Raw genomic sequence first — 12591 nt, forward strand, 5'->3', positions numbered from 1 at the left:
ATCTTTTCTTCCTTAAATACGGAGTGTTAGGCTTGTCTCCCAAACGGAACACCATTCTCTGCCCACAGGGGCTCTGGTCAAAAGTAGTGCATTTTAGTAAGGGGTAGGGTGCTATTTGGGACAGTTGTAGTGTGACAATCCCATTAAGACACTGCCCCCTGGTCGTAGACGTCACCAGTCAGTCCAACCATTTAACCTGATGAAGAAGCCCTACATAACTAAACAGAAGCTTCATAACACCTTCATAGGGGAATGATGACAACCAATGTAGTAATGCTCTGTTGAAGACCACCGATTAAGGTTGTGGAGCTCACGACTTTAAGACGAGTCTATGAATGCTGTATGAGTCGTCGTGAAGGCGGTATGAATCTCTGTAGAACCCCCCTCAGTAACAGCTCTCTCCTCTTGTGCTTTCTGAGCCAAAGCAGGCAGACGAGTCCCAAATGGCACCCACTTCCCTATGTAGTGCACTACTTTTGACCAGAGCCCTAAGGGAATAGGGTTCCATTTGGGGAGCAATCTATCAATCCCTTGTTTTAATGTCGTGTCACCTGTTATTGATCACAGCTCTTTAATAATTTATACAAATCACATTATATTATTCTCATTGAAAGTGAACTTACAGAAATAAACTATTTCCTCATTGTATTCATTGTCAAGCATCAGTTCATGTCGACTGGCAGATTATGGAGAGAGGGTGAAATAGAGAGTGAGGTGAGAAAGACGAGAGGCGAGTTTAACGCCAAGGGAGCCTCGTGGGGGAAGAGACAAAAAAACAGAGTGTGAAGTGAGAAAACGGAGAGATCAGAGAGAAGAGAAACAGGCATGATTCTCGACAGAGAATACAGATATGATTCTGTAAACAATGACGTCATTGTCAATAGGCATCAAAACACCTAAACCAACCAACCAAAACATCCTGTCAAGAAAAGAAAAAAAAGACTTGGAAGCTAAACTTGTAAGACATGCAGATGTAGGATCTTAACTTGATCACACTGTTGTTGCAGGAAATTTCCTGCACAGCAGAAAATTCAACTTATAGTGTATTCAAGGTGGAAAATTGTCTTAAGTTATTCATTTCAGACTTCATTTGCCTTGACAATTTATCGAACCCTACAAAAACCTCCATTATAATCCACACGTCATTTTGCTGCAGGATTATTTTCCTGCTGTGAGAAACTGATCAAACTAAGATCCTACACCTGTAAAGATGTCCAGATTTGGCATAGAAACAAACATCATACATGCAGAGCCAGGTGAATAAGAAAGAAGATAGGGTTATTGAAGTCTCCAAAATGACCACTGATCAGGGCCCGCATTCATAAAGCCGCTCAGAGTAGGAGTACTGATATAGGATCAGTTTAGCCTTTTAGATCATAATGAATACGATTGCATGGACAGGTCCTAGAGTTGCTATGATTTCATGGGATTTTCCTTCTTTAGTATTGTCTTATGTACTTCCTAACCAGAACGAAGAGCGACAAAGACAGTTTACAGGACAACAGAATCCCTGAACAGAACTGCACCTGTAAAACGTTTTGGCTCGGGTGGGTATTAAGTTAACATCATCATGTACGAACGAATATGATCAACACATGTCATCTGACATCGGTGTAGAATGATATGGGTGTTAGAACAAGTCAAATGTACTCCAATGCGTATACCGTACAGTGCCACAAGGGACTTGTGCTACGGGGTGAAACCAGCGATAAGGAATACATGTGTAGATATATTTTATGTAGAACATGACTCTCTGACATGTAGAATAAGGAGTCACGTCAGCTCCATTTCTATCTGAAACGTACGTGGCCAAGGTATCGTTGATTGGCTCAGTATTCCACAAAGGGAGGGAGAAGAGTGAAAGGGCCGACAGCCAATAGGAGGAGAGAGAGGGGAGAGTGAAGGGGCCCGACAGCCAATGGGAGAGTGTTTCTAACAACACATTGGAACACAAGGGGAGGTCCTGAGACAGTTATGCACTTGAGAATGACAGGAGGGGAGGAGAAGAGAGAGAAAGACAGGAGGGGAGGAGAAGAGAGAGAAAGAAAGAGAGAGAAAGAGAGAAAGAAAGAGAAAAGGAGAGAGAGAGAAAGAGAGAGAAAGAGAGAAAAGGAGAGAGAAAGAGAGAGAAAAGGAGAGAGAGAGAAAGAGATAGAGATAGAAAGAGAGAGAAGAGAGAGAGAAAGAAGAGAGAAAGAGAAGAGAAAGAGAGAGAGAGAAAGAGAGAGAAAGAGAAAGAGAGAGAAAGAGAGAGAGAGAAAGAGAAAGAGAGAAAGAGAGAGAGAAAAAGAGAGAGAGAAAGAGAGCAAAATGAGGGAGAGACTGGAGAATGTGTGGTGGGAGAGGAGTGACGAGGTGAGAACAGAGGGAGGTTCAGGAGTAGGGCTGTGGCACTCCAAACCCGGGCCTGTACAATGGCCTGCCTGTGGGGGACTGAGAGTTGGGCAGAGCAGGGCCCGTGGGGTAGCTATACCCCTCAATCCCGCCGTAAGGGTACGCAGAAGGGTAGGGGGCGCTGTACTGCCCGAACGCAGACCCTGAGCCGGGTACGCCAGGGAACGTGGGCTGGGTGGGGTATGGGCAGGTATTGGCCGGAGGCCCGAAAGCGGGACGGGCTGAGTAGCTCGCCGCTGAGGTGAAAGGTGAGCCGGGGCTGGGATAGGGAGGAAATTGACCTGGGGGAATGGACGGGCCTGGTCCTGCGGAAGTGGCTGTCGGGTTAGGAGGGGAGACGGGGTAAGGGGTGTAAGGTAGGGCGGAGCCAGGGCCATTTTGGGAAGAGGGGTTTTGGAAGCTAGAGTGATTGTTGGGATTGGAATTCTGCTGCGGTTGTTGTTGCTGAGGAGCTTGATGATGATGATTCCATGGCGATGACTGTGTTGTCGCTGGGTCCTGATTGGCGCTTGTTTGTGATGTCATGGAGCCGGCGTCAACGGCGGCGGTCTCCTTCTTCTGGCGCAGGATCTCCTGCAGTTTCTCTATCCGCACTCGTCTTTTGTGAGCGAGGGAGCGGAGGGAGAGGAAGCGGTCAAGGAACGAGTCCAGAGACAGCTGGCCATCCAGAAACTCATCTGCCAGACTCTGATGGAGAGAGAGAGAGAGAGAGAGGAGAGAGAGATGGAGAGAAAAAGAGAGCGAGGGATCGGGGTAAATATGGACACTATTGACAATGTCTGAGAACATGTTATTTAGTATTATAATTATGTCTTATTCCAACTGCTGGTTCTCTGTACGGCGTTCAATAGAGTAAGAGATGAGTAGATCATTTTGTTGCCATTGGTCCTGTGTTTAAGGATACATAGGCATTTCCCAATCTCGCCAACAGTATAATCTGACGGTTTCATTTTCCGACTGAGTCGTCTGTCACTGTGGCCTCTTACCTCTGACTCAGTCTCTGTGCTGGCGCCCTCTGTCTGGAGTCTGGAGAACAACCCCTCTGGTGATACCTGCCCCATGATGCCATCTGGGGGGGAGAGAGAGAATGTAAGAGACCAATATAGAGGGAGGGAGTGAGTGTAAGAGACCAGTATAGAGGGAAGGAGGGAGTGTAAGAGACCAATATAGAGGGAGGGAGTGAGTGTAAGAGACCAGTATAGAGGGAGGGAGGGAGTGTAAGAGACCAGTATAGAGGGAGGGAGGGAGTGTAAGAGACCAATATAGAGGGAGGGAGTGTAAGAGACTAATATAGAGGGAGGGAGTGTAAGAGACCAATATAGAGGGAGGGAGTGAGTGTAAGAGACCAATATAGAGGGAGGGAGTGAGTGTAAGAGACCAATATAGAGGGAGGGAGTGAGTGTAAGAGACCAGTATAGAGGGAGGGAGGGAGGGAGGGAGTGTAAGAGACCAATATAGAGGGAGGGAGGGAGTGTAAGAGACCAATATAGAGGGAGGGAGGGAGTGTAAGAGACCAATATAGAGGGAGGGAGTGTAAGAGACCAATATAGAGGGAGGGAGTGTAAGAGACCAATATAGAGGGAGGGAGTGTAAGAGACCAATATAGAGGGAGGGAGTGTAAGAGACCAATATAGAGGGAGGGAGTGTAAGAGACCAGTATAGAGGGAGGGAGGGAGTGTAAGAGAATAATATAGAGGGAGGGAGTGTAAGAGACCAATATAGAGGGAGGGAGTGTAAGAGACCAATATAGAGGGAGGGAGGAGTGAGTGTAAGAGACCAGTATAGAGGGAGGGAGGGAGTGTAAGAGACCAATATAGAGGGAGGGAGGGAGTGTAAGAGACCAATATAGAGGGAGGGAGTTTAAGAGACCAATATAGAGGGAGGGAGTGTAAGAGACCAATATAGAGGGAGGGAGTGTAAGAGACCAATATAGAGGGAGGGAGTGTAAGAGACCAATATAGAGGGAGGGAGTGTAAGAGACCAATATAGAGGGAGGGAGTGTAAGAGACCAATATAGAGGGAGGGAGTGTAAGAGACCAGTATAGAGGGAGGGAGTGTAAGAGACCAATATAGAGGGAGGGAGTGTAAGAGACCAATATAGAGGGAGGGAGTGTAAGAGACCAATATAGAGGGAGGGAGTGTAAGAGACCAATATAGAGGGAGGGAGTGTAAGAGACCAATAGAGGGAGGGAGTGTAAGAGACCAATATAGAGGGAGGTAGTGTAAGAGACCAATATAGAGGGAGGGAGTGTAAGAGGCCAATATAGAGGGAGGGAGTGTAAGAGACCAATATAGAGGGAGGGAGTGTAAGAGACCAATATAGAGGGAGGGAGTGTAAGAGACCAATATAGAGGGAGGGAGTATAAGAGACCAGTATAGAGGGAGGGAGTGTAAGAGACCAGTATAGAGGGAGGGAGTGTAAGAGACCAGTATAGAGGGAGGGAGTGTAAGAGACCAGTATAGAGGGAGGGAGTGTAAGAGAGAAAAAGGGAGAAAGAAAGAGAAAGGGGCACAAACACCTCCCACACTTCAATGTCACGCCAAGCTTCTCAGTCCCCGTAGACACACACAACACCGACAGCACAATGCTTTACGCCTGTTGTTAAACGGTAGGCTTGGGAGGTATACTGTATATACCATATCCCGGGGTATTTGGGAAAAAGCCACAGGCTGTTTTTTTCAATACCAATTACCCGCAGGCAACTTGTGCAATATGTTAGGAGATAAAGCAGATTGCGTTCTTCATTTCACTTTACATTATGAAGCTTACCGTTGATCGCCAGAACAGTTGAGACAGTCACGTGTTTGTTTGTATGGCACAACGGGAGAAAGCGAGCTAGTGAGTCCGTAGCGTTTGATATCTATCGGCGAATCCCAGTTGTGCGGCACACAAGAGGTGATGAAGTTACAATTGTATGCAATTCACTACTAAATGTAGCCATTTTTCACCCCCTGTGCTTCCTACTATAGTTTTTTTTCTCCTCCCATCTGCAGCTCTTCCTTCAGAAAAACACACGCCAAAACTTTGTTCATTGGCGCGACAGGAAAATCGACATTCATGCATCTTCAAATACCTCTGGTAGACTTCTCAACGAGGGCAAGCTCAAGGTTAACACCCAGTCAAGGTGAATCACTCGGAGGACTGATTCAGGGGCGAAATAACAACGCATTCCATATGACCTAATCACCTTTAGGAAAAACATACGACGTAACGATAATGAGCCAATTCCAGCCCTGCAAACGGACACCATCACAAACACAGCTTCTCATGAAAAGCTGACAAAACAAGGCTGCGGGAATGTAATGTGTGCATGTACACAGATCACACGGCCTGGTCTGAGAGCTGACGGCAGTGGAATGGGAGTTGATGGGGTGGTATCCAGGGAGATCCTGGCAGACAGACACACAGGCCAGATCTGGAAGCCTGGGGAAGGGGGGGGTCTGTCTGTGTGCCTGTGTAACCAATAAAGACCCAGGCTTAGCCCCAAATGGCACCCCATTTCCTATACTACCTAAGCAGTGCACTATATAGGCGAGAGAGTGCTTTTGGGACGCAGTCACTGTGTTTGACTAGTAGAGACGAACTGAGTGTCCAGGATCTGAACAGGCCAGACAAGATCTATCCCTACACTACACAATCTCTATCTATCCCTACACTACACAATCTCTATCTATCCCTACACTACACAATCTCTATCTATCCCTACACAATCTCTATCCCTACACAATCTCTATCCCTACACAACACAATCTCTATCTATCCCTACACAATCTCTATCTATCCCTACACTACACAATCTCTATCTATCCCTACACAATCTCTATCTATCCCTACACTACACAATCTCTCTCAAGTCTGTTCCTGCCGTCTGTCTGTGTCTCCCTCCCGCTCATCGCTCCATCTTGCTATTTCTATTTCCATATCCTCTCCCTCTTCCTCTATAATGTTGCTTTTCTTCATCTCTATCTATTATCCATCAATAACCTCCCATCTCATCCCTCCCTCCCTCCCTCCCTGGGTACAGTGCTGTTTGTAGGTCTCTCTGACTCCCTCCAGTTCAGAGTATCTCTCCATCTCTCATCCCTCCCTCTATCCCTTACCGGTCTGGTCACAGTGCTGTCTGTAGGTTTTTCTGACATCCTCAAGTTCAGAGTATCTCTCCATCTCTCATCCCTCCCTCTATCCCTTACCTTTCTGGTCACAGTGTTGTCTGTAGATCTCTCTGACTCCCTCCAGTTCAGAGTATCTCTCCACTAGATGTTCTCTCTGTCTCTCCAGGCGAGGCTTCATGTCCAGGTTCTGTTCTGCCAGGTTACGGTTGGAGGCCAGTGCCATCTCCCTCTCCAGCTGGATGTTCTGAATCTATAGACGAGGAAGAAGAAGGAGGAGTCCATAATACATTGTATTTCCTTCGCGTATTTTTGACCGGGACTATGTACGACAGACATTGTAGCGACCGGACGTTAACTTCCATAGCTCGCTAATTCTCAAAATGACCCTAGCCTTGATCAGCATGATAGGATTGCTCCCATTTGGGATAGCGTTATTGGGATTGTGGATAGTGCGTTCGTCTTGGGGGTCAGGCGACCCGGGTTCAAGTCCTGCTCAGGGCACTACTCTCTCCTCCTGTACGTGACCCCACGGCAACACGTTGAATGACAACATTACCAGTCGGTGTATGACAGAAGCTGCCAGGTCCTCCCTTCTGAGGCCTGCTTGACACAAGTCATATTTTTTGTTTAGGGCAGACCTGGCTAGCCAAGACAGCAGCAACTTAACATGACGAGTTAGCCAGGAACAGGTCATTTGCTTCTAGTGAACATAACTCCCCACGTGAAGAGTGGAGACAAACAAATTAAACTCATTGGTTAGTGTTTTGGACTTATGGACAAAGGTGGGAGAGAAGTAAATATGACTGTTGATGGCAGGATGAGCCTGGACATTGCTACTGGTCAGAGTGAGATGAGACCTAGATGTCCGTCCTCCGCTGAATCATTCATCTAGGTCCTACACTGAGTAATAGCCAAGTTGTGTGACCTGACAGAAAAAGCAAGGCCTCAGCTCAGAGATAGGCCCTATAGACAAACTTGGCTATTCATTATCCCTTACTCAGATACAAAAAAAACACGGGAGGCATTTCAGTATGAGGCGCATCTCGACTAGCCTGGTCCCAGATCGGTTTTGTGCCGTCTTGCAAAGTCATGTGGCGCCTGTGACGCCAAACATGACGCATGACAATAATAGATGACCATAGGAGTTGGTTAGAGCACAAACAGATCTGGAACCAGGCTACAACTCAATCTATTTAAGACACAATCGACAGACAATGAGACAAAGCAAAGACGTGATTGCTTACCTCATCAGATTCCAATGCCATGGACTCCACCCGCTCTGTATTGTCCAGCAAATCCTCCAACTCGGATTGGCTGAGGTCCTGAAGCTTGTCCATTGATTTGCAAGGACAGCTGTCAATCACATGGAGGGAAAAGTGAGCTGTCAATGTCACCCGTTTACCGAACATAGATAATTTAAGAAATTAAACTTAAAGCTAACAGATAGGATACAAAATAGATCCACACAAATTGAGAAATGAACAGGCAGGCTGATCAAATATTAAATGGGAAATCTATTTTCTAGACAAAAATCTAACGTTATCATACAAGACAGAATTGGCAGTTATATGTGAGCACTAAAATGTTACATTGTTCTGCCATGATGCTACATACGAGAGCTGGGCGATATGGACAAAAATCTATATTGCAATAAATTCCCTGAATTGATGAGATAACGATAAACAGAACAATACGTTTTTAACATGAATGTGCACCACAGTTTTTAAAGCGTTTTATTATCCTTTAAACTACTACTAGTTTGATGGTTGTAGCCATCAATTGTCCCATTAGATTCACCCATATTAGCAAACTTATTTCATTCAAAACTTCACATTTCTCTAGTATAGGTTACTTATCGTAATGAACGGTATCAGCAAAATGGATGTGATAAGTGAATGGTAAGGTCGGGGTGTTAAAATTTGATATGTCTATGATTTTCGGTTTATCGCCCAAGCTCTACCACATACATTTTATGCTTTGATAAACCAAACTAAATGAATAGAGACTTGCATGCATGTTAAGATAGTTAGGTGAGACAACACACCACAGTCTTGCTACCACACCCCTACGTACATTTTCCCTCAAAGTAAATTATCAATAAAGCCAGTGCTAGCAGGAAAAGACTATTGCAGAGAATTATTTTCTTATTTAAGATACTCTTTTGATGAGTTAGGGTTTCAAATAAATTTGCAAAAGATGGGCTGGGACTCCGCTGTCCTGACATTAGGGGGGAAGCTTGTTCCACCAGTGGGGTCCCAGGACAGAGAAGAGCTTTGACTGGGCTGAGTGGGAGCTGACATCTGTCGTTGTGGCTCCTTATTCTACATGTCAGAAAGGCATGTTTGTAACGCTCCACAACATTGTGCCCTGCTAAACGCACCCTAGCTATCTTGATTGATGACTTGCCATCAGCTAACCAACACTAATACTGTTGTCAACCAGCTATAGTTAGCCACAGCAAGCAGACTGGCTATCACATTATAAAGCAAGTTAGAGGGCAACATTACTTATGTTATGCTGCTAGCAAATCAATAAATTCTTTGCGACAGGGCACAACATTTACGGGCATCAACCTCTGTGTGTGTGTGTGTGTGTTACGGATGACGTAAAACGGGCACGGGAGCCCTGACCCCAATATACAAACAAGGCAATCTGGTTGAGGACAAATAACCGGTAAAAGACGAATCTAACATAATTTTACGTGCTAGTTAGCCTTAACGGGTTGCTCGAGTTCCGTGTAGGGATGACAACAACAATCGTTATGATCACATTCAATGAAAGGCAATCTTGCTACCGTCAACTTTGAGGAAAGCCCACCGTTCGCGATCTTCATTCGACCGTGTTGCTTGATGTCAGATACAGCAGTAGTCCAACAATAATTACTTTAATATCTGCTCGACGACAATCATAAAAATAGATTAAAGAATAGCTATGTTTTATCAGCAATATTTGGAAAGTTTCACTTCACACTACCAGAAACCGCCGCCATTTTTGGAATGACCCATATTCTGCTTCCGTGGGGGGTTATTAAATGCAGTGTCAATAATTTAATGACCTTTCCAACTAAAGAAAATTCAAATATATTGTGATCGTGTTGCTGTTTTTACCACACGAATCTTTAGATAGCACGAACAGTTTTCTTTGACAGTACGTCCACTTCTTGGGGCAATGGTTTCATCCAGCGCGCAGCTGATTTGAAGGGAAATCCACCCCTACGTGACAAGAGTATTCCATGAATGCCAGCAGGGAGGTAACCAGTAAAGTAAAGGAAGTCTGGTTGGAAGAACTGGAAACATTATGTCAACGGCCAATATCTGTCATCATGACTCTCACAATAAATGCTTTTACTAATAAAACATATTGGCAGCATTATATCCAAAAAATTATGACTAACCACAAGTGAAACATTCTAACAGTATGGAAAGAATATGTTGTTTTTATTTTTTTTATTTTATTGATTTATTTAACCTTTATTTAACTAGTCAAGTCAGTTAAGAACAATTTCTTATTTACAACGACGGCCTACCAAAAGACCTCCTGCAGGGACCGGGGCTGGGAATTTAAAAAATATATTTTTTAAATATACACTGCTCAAAAAAATAAAGGGAACACTTAAACAACACAATGTAACTCCAAGTCAATCACACTTCTGTGAAATCAAACTGTCCACTTAGGAAGCAACACTGATGCTGTTGTGCAAATGGAATAGAAAACAGGTGAAAATTATAGGCAATTAGCAAGACACCCCCAATAAAGGAGTGGTTCTGCAGGTGGTGACCACAGACCACTCCTCAGTTCCTATGCTTCCTGGCTGATGTTTTGGTCACTTTTGAATGTTGGCGGTGCTTTCACTCTAGTGGTAGCATGAGACGGAGTCTACAATCCACACAAGTGGCTCAGGTAGTGCAGCTCATCCAGGATGGAACATCAATGCGAGCTGTGGCAAGAAGGTTTGCTGTGTCTGTCAGCGTAGTGTCCAGAGCATGGAGGCGCTACCAGGAGACAGGCCAGTACATCAGGAGACGTGGAGGAGGCCGTAGGAGGGCAACAACCCAGCAGCAGGACCGCTACCTCCGCCTTTGTGCAAGGAGGAGCAGGAGGAGTACTGCCAGAGCCCTGCAAAATGACCTCGAGCAGGCCACAAATGTGCATGTGTCTGCTCAAACGGTCAGAAACAGACTCCATGAGGGTGGTATGAGGGCCCGACGTCCACAAGTGGGGGTTGTGCTTACAGCCCAACACCCTGCAGGACGTTTGGCATTTGCCAGAGAACACCAAGATTGGCAAATTCGCCACTGGCGCCCTGTGCTCTTCACAGATGAAAGCAGGTTCACACTGAGCACATGTAACAGACGTGAAAGAGTCTGGAGACGCCGTGGAGAACGTTCTGCTGCCTGCAACATCCTCCAGCATGACCGGTTTGGCGGTGGGTCAGTCATGGTGTGGGGTGGCATTTCTTTGGGGGGCCGCACAGCCCATGTGCCCACATAGCCTGACTGCCATTAGGTACCGAGATGAGATCCCCAGACCCCTTGTGAGACCACATGCTGGTGCGGTTGGCCCTGGGTTCCTCCTAATGCAAGACAATGTTAGACCTCATGTGGCTGGAGTCTGTCAGCAGTTCCTGCAAGAGGAAGGCATTGATGCTATGGACTGGCCCGCCCGTTCCCCAGACCTGAATCCAATTGAGCACATCTGGGACATCATGTCTCGCTCCATCCACCAACGCCACGTTGCACCACAGACTGTCCAGGAGTTGGCGGATGCTTTTAGTCCAGGTCTGGGAGGAGATCCCTCAGGACACCATCCGCCACCTCATCAGGAGCATGCCCAGGCATTGTAGAGAGGTCATACAGGCACGTGGAGGCCACACACACTACTGAGCCTCATTTTGACTTGTTTTAAGGACATTACATCAAAGTTGGATCAGCCTGTAGTGTGGTTTTCCACTTTAATTTTGAGTGTGACTCCAAATCCAGACCTCCATGGGTTGATAAAGTTGATTTCCATTGATCATTTTTGTGTGATTTTGTTGTCAGCACATTCAACTATGTAAAGAAAAAAGTATTTAATAAGAATATTTCATTCATTCAGATCTAGGATGTGTTTAGTGTTCCCTTTATTTTTTCGGCAGTGTATAAATATAGGACAAAACACACATTACGACAAGAGAGACAACACTACATAAAGAGAGACCTAAGACAACAACATAGCAAGGCAGCAACACATGACCACAGCATGGTGGCAACACAACATGACAACGACATGGTAGTAACACAACATGGTAGCACCAAACATGGTACAAACATTGGGCACAGACAACAGCACGAAGGGCAGTAAAGTAGAGACAACAATACATCACACAAAGCAGCCACAACTGTCAGTAAGAGTGTCCATGAGTGAGTCTTTGAATGAAGAGGTTGAGATGAAGTTTGAGTGTTTGCTGCAGCTCGTTCCAGTCGCTAGCTGCAGCGAACTGAAAAGACGAACGACCCAGGGATGTCTGTGCTTTGCGGACCTTTAACAGAATGTGACTGACAGAACGGGTGTTATATGTGGAGTATGAGGGCTGCAGGAGGTATCAGATTGGAGGAAGTGAGGCCTAAGAGGGTTTTATAAATAAGCATCAACCATTGGGTCTTGCAATGGGTATACAGAGATGACCAGTTTAAAGAGGAGTATAGAGTGCAGTGATGTGCCCTATAAGGAGCAATGGCAAATCTGATGGTATTCGGTATATTAGGTATTTCATTAGGATCCCCATTAGCTGTTGCAAAAGCAGCAGCTACTCTTCCTGGGGTCCAACACAAAACATGAAACATAATACAGAATGACATAATACAGAACATCATTAGACAAGAACAGCTCAAGGACAGAACTACATACATTTTTAAAAAGGCACACGCAGCCTACATATCAATGCATACACACAAACGATCTAGGTCAAATAGGGGAGAGGCGTTGTACCACGAGGTGTTGCTTTATCTGTTTTTTGAAACCAGGTTTGATGTTTATTTGAGCAATATGAGATGGAAGGAAATTCCATGCAATAAGGGCTATGTATAATAGTGTACATTGTCTTGA

At 45.4% G+C, this 12591-nt stretch overlaps 1 protein-coding gene across 3 annotated transcripts; it reads right to left on the reverse strand.

Moving 5' to 3' along the window:
• Positions 1–2206: 2206 nt before the first annotated feature.
• On the reverse strand, positions 2207–9728 carry LOC115145767 (vacuolar protein sorting-associated protein 37C-like). 3 transcript variants are annotated; one of them, XM_029687273.2, is made up of 5 exons: positions 9615–9728; positions 7752–7860; positions 6586–6757; positions 3381–3463; positions 2207–3081 (listed from the first exon to the last, which is right to left on the reverse strand). In XM_029687273.2, the coding sequence occupies exons 2-5, from the start codon at positions 7842–7844 to the stop codon at positions 2374–2376; spliced, it is 1056 nt and encodes a 351-aa protein (XP_029543133.1). In that variant the 5' UTR covers positions 7845–7860; positions 9615–9728; the 3' UTR covers positions 2207–2373. The 3 variants fall into 3 exon arrangements, with proteins under 3 accessions (XP_029543133.1, XP_029543132.1, XP_029543131.1); XM_029687272.2 differs by lacking the exon at positions 9615–9728 and adding an exon at positions 9325–9522; XM_029687271.2 differs by lacking the exon at positions 9615–9728 and adding an exon at positions 9302–9522.
• Between the last annotated feature and the right edge of the window lie 2863 nt (positions 9729–12591).

This window comes from Oncorhynchus nerka, linkage group LG18 (genome assembly GCF_034236695.1).
Source record: "Oncorhynchus nerka isolate Pitt River linkage group LG18, Oner_Uvic_2.0, whole genome shotgun sequence".
Classification (NCBI taxonomy): domain Eukaryota; kingdom Metazoa; phylum Chordata; class Actinopteri; order Salmoniformes; family Salmonidae; genus Oncorhynchus; species Oncorhynchus nerka.

What these genes read in the sequence shown, in the direction of transcription:
- LOC115145767 (XM_029687273.2), bottom strand. Translation starts at nt 7,844, where the DNA reads ATGGACAAGCTTCAGGACCTCAGCCAATCCGAGTTGGAGGATTTGCTG. An exon ending in TGGCATTGGAATCTGATGAG is followed by an intron (nt 6,758 to 7,751) that starts GTAAGCAATCAC and finishes CCTCGTCTATAG; the next exon opens with ATTCAGAACATCCAGCTGGA. An exon ending in ACAACACTGTGACCAGAAAG is followed by an intron (nt 3,464 to 6,585) that starts GTAAGGGATAGA and finishes TCTCCCCCCCAG; the next exon opens with ATGGCATCATGGGGCAGGTA.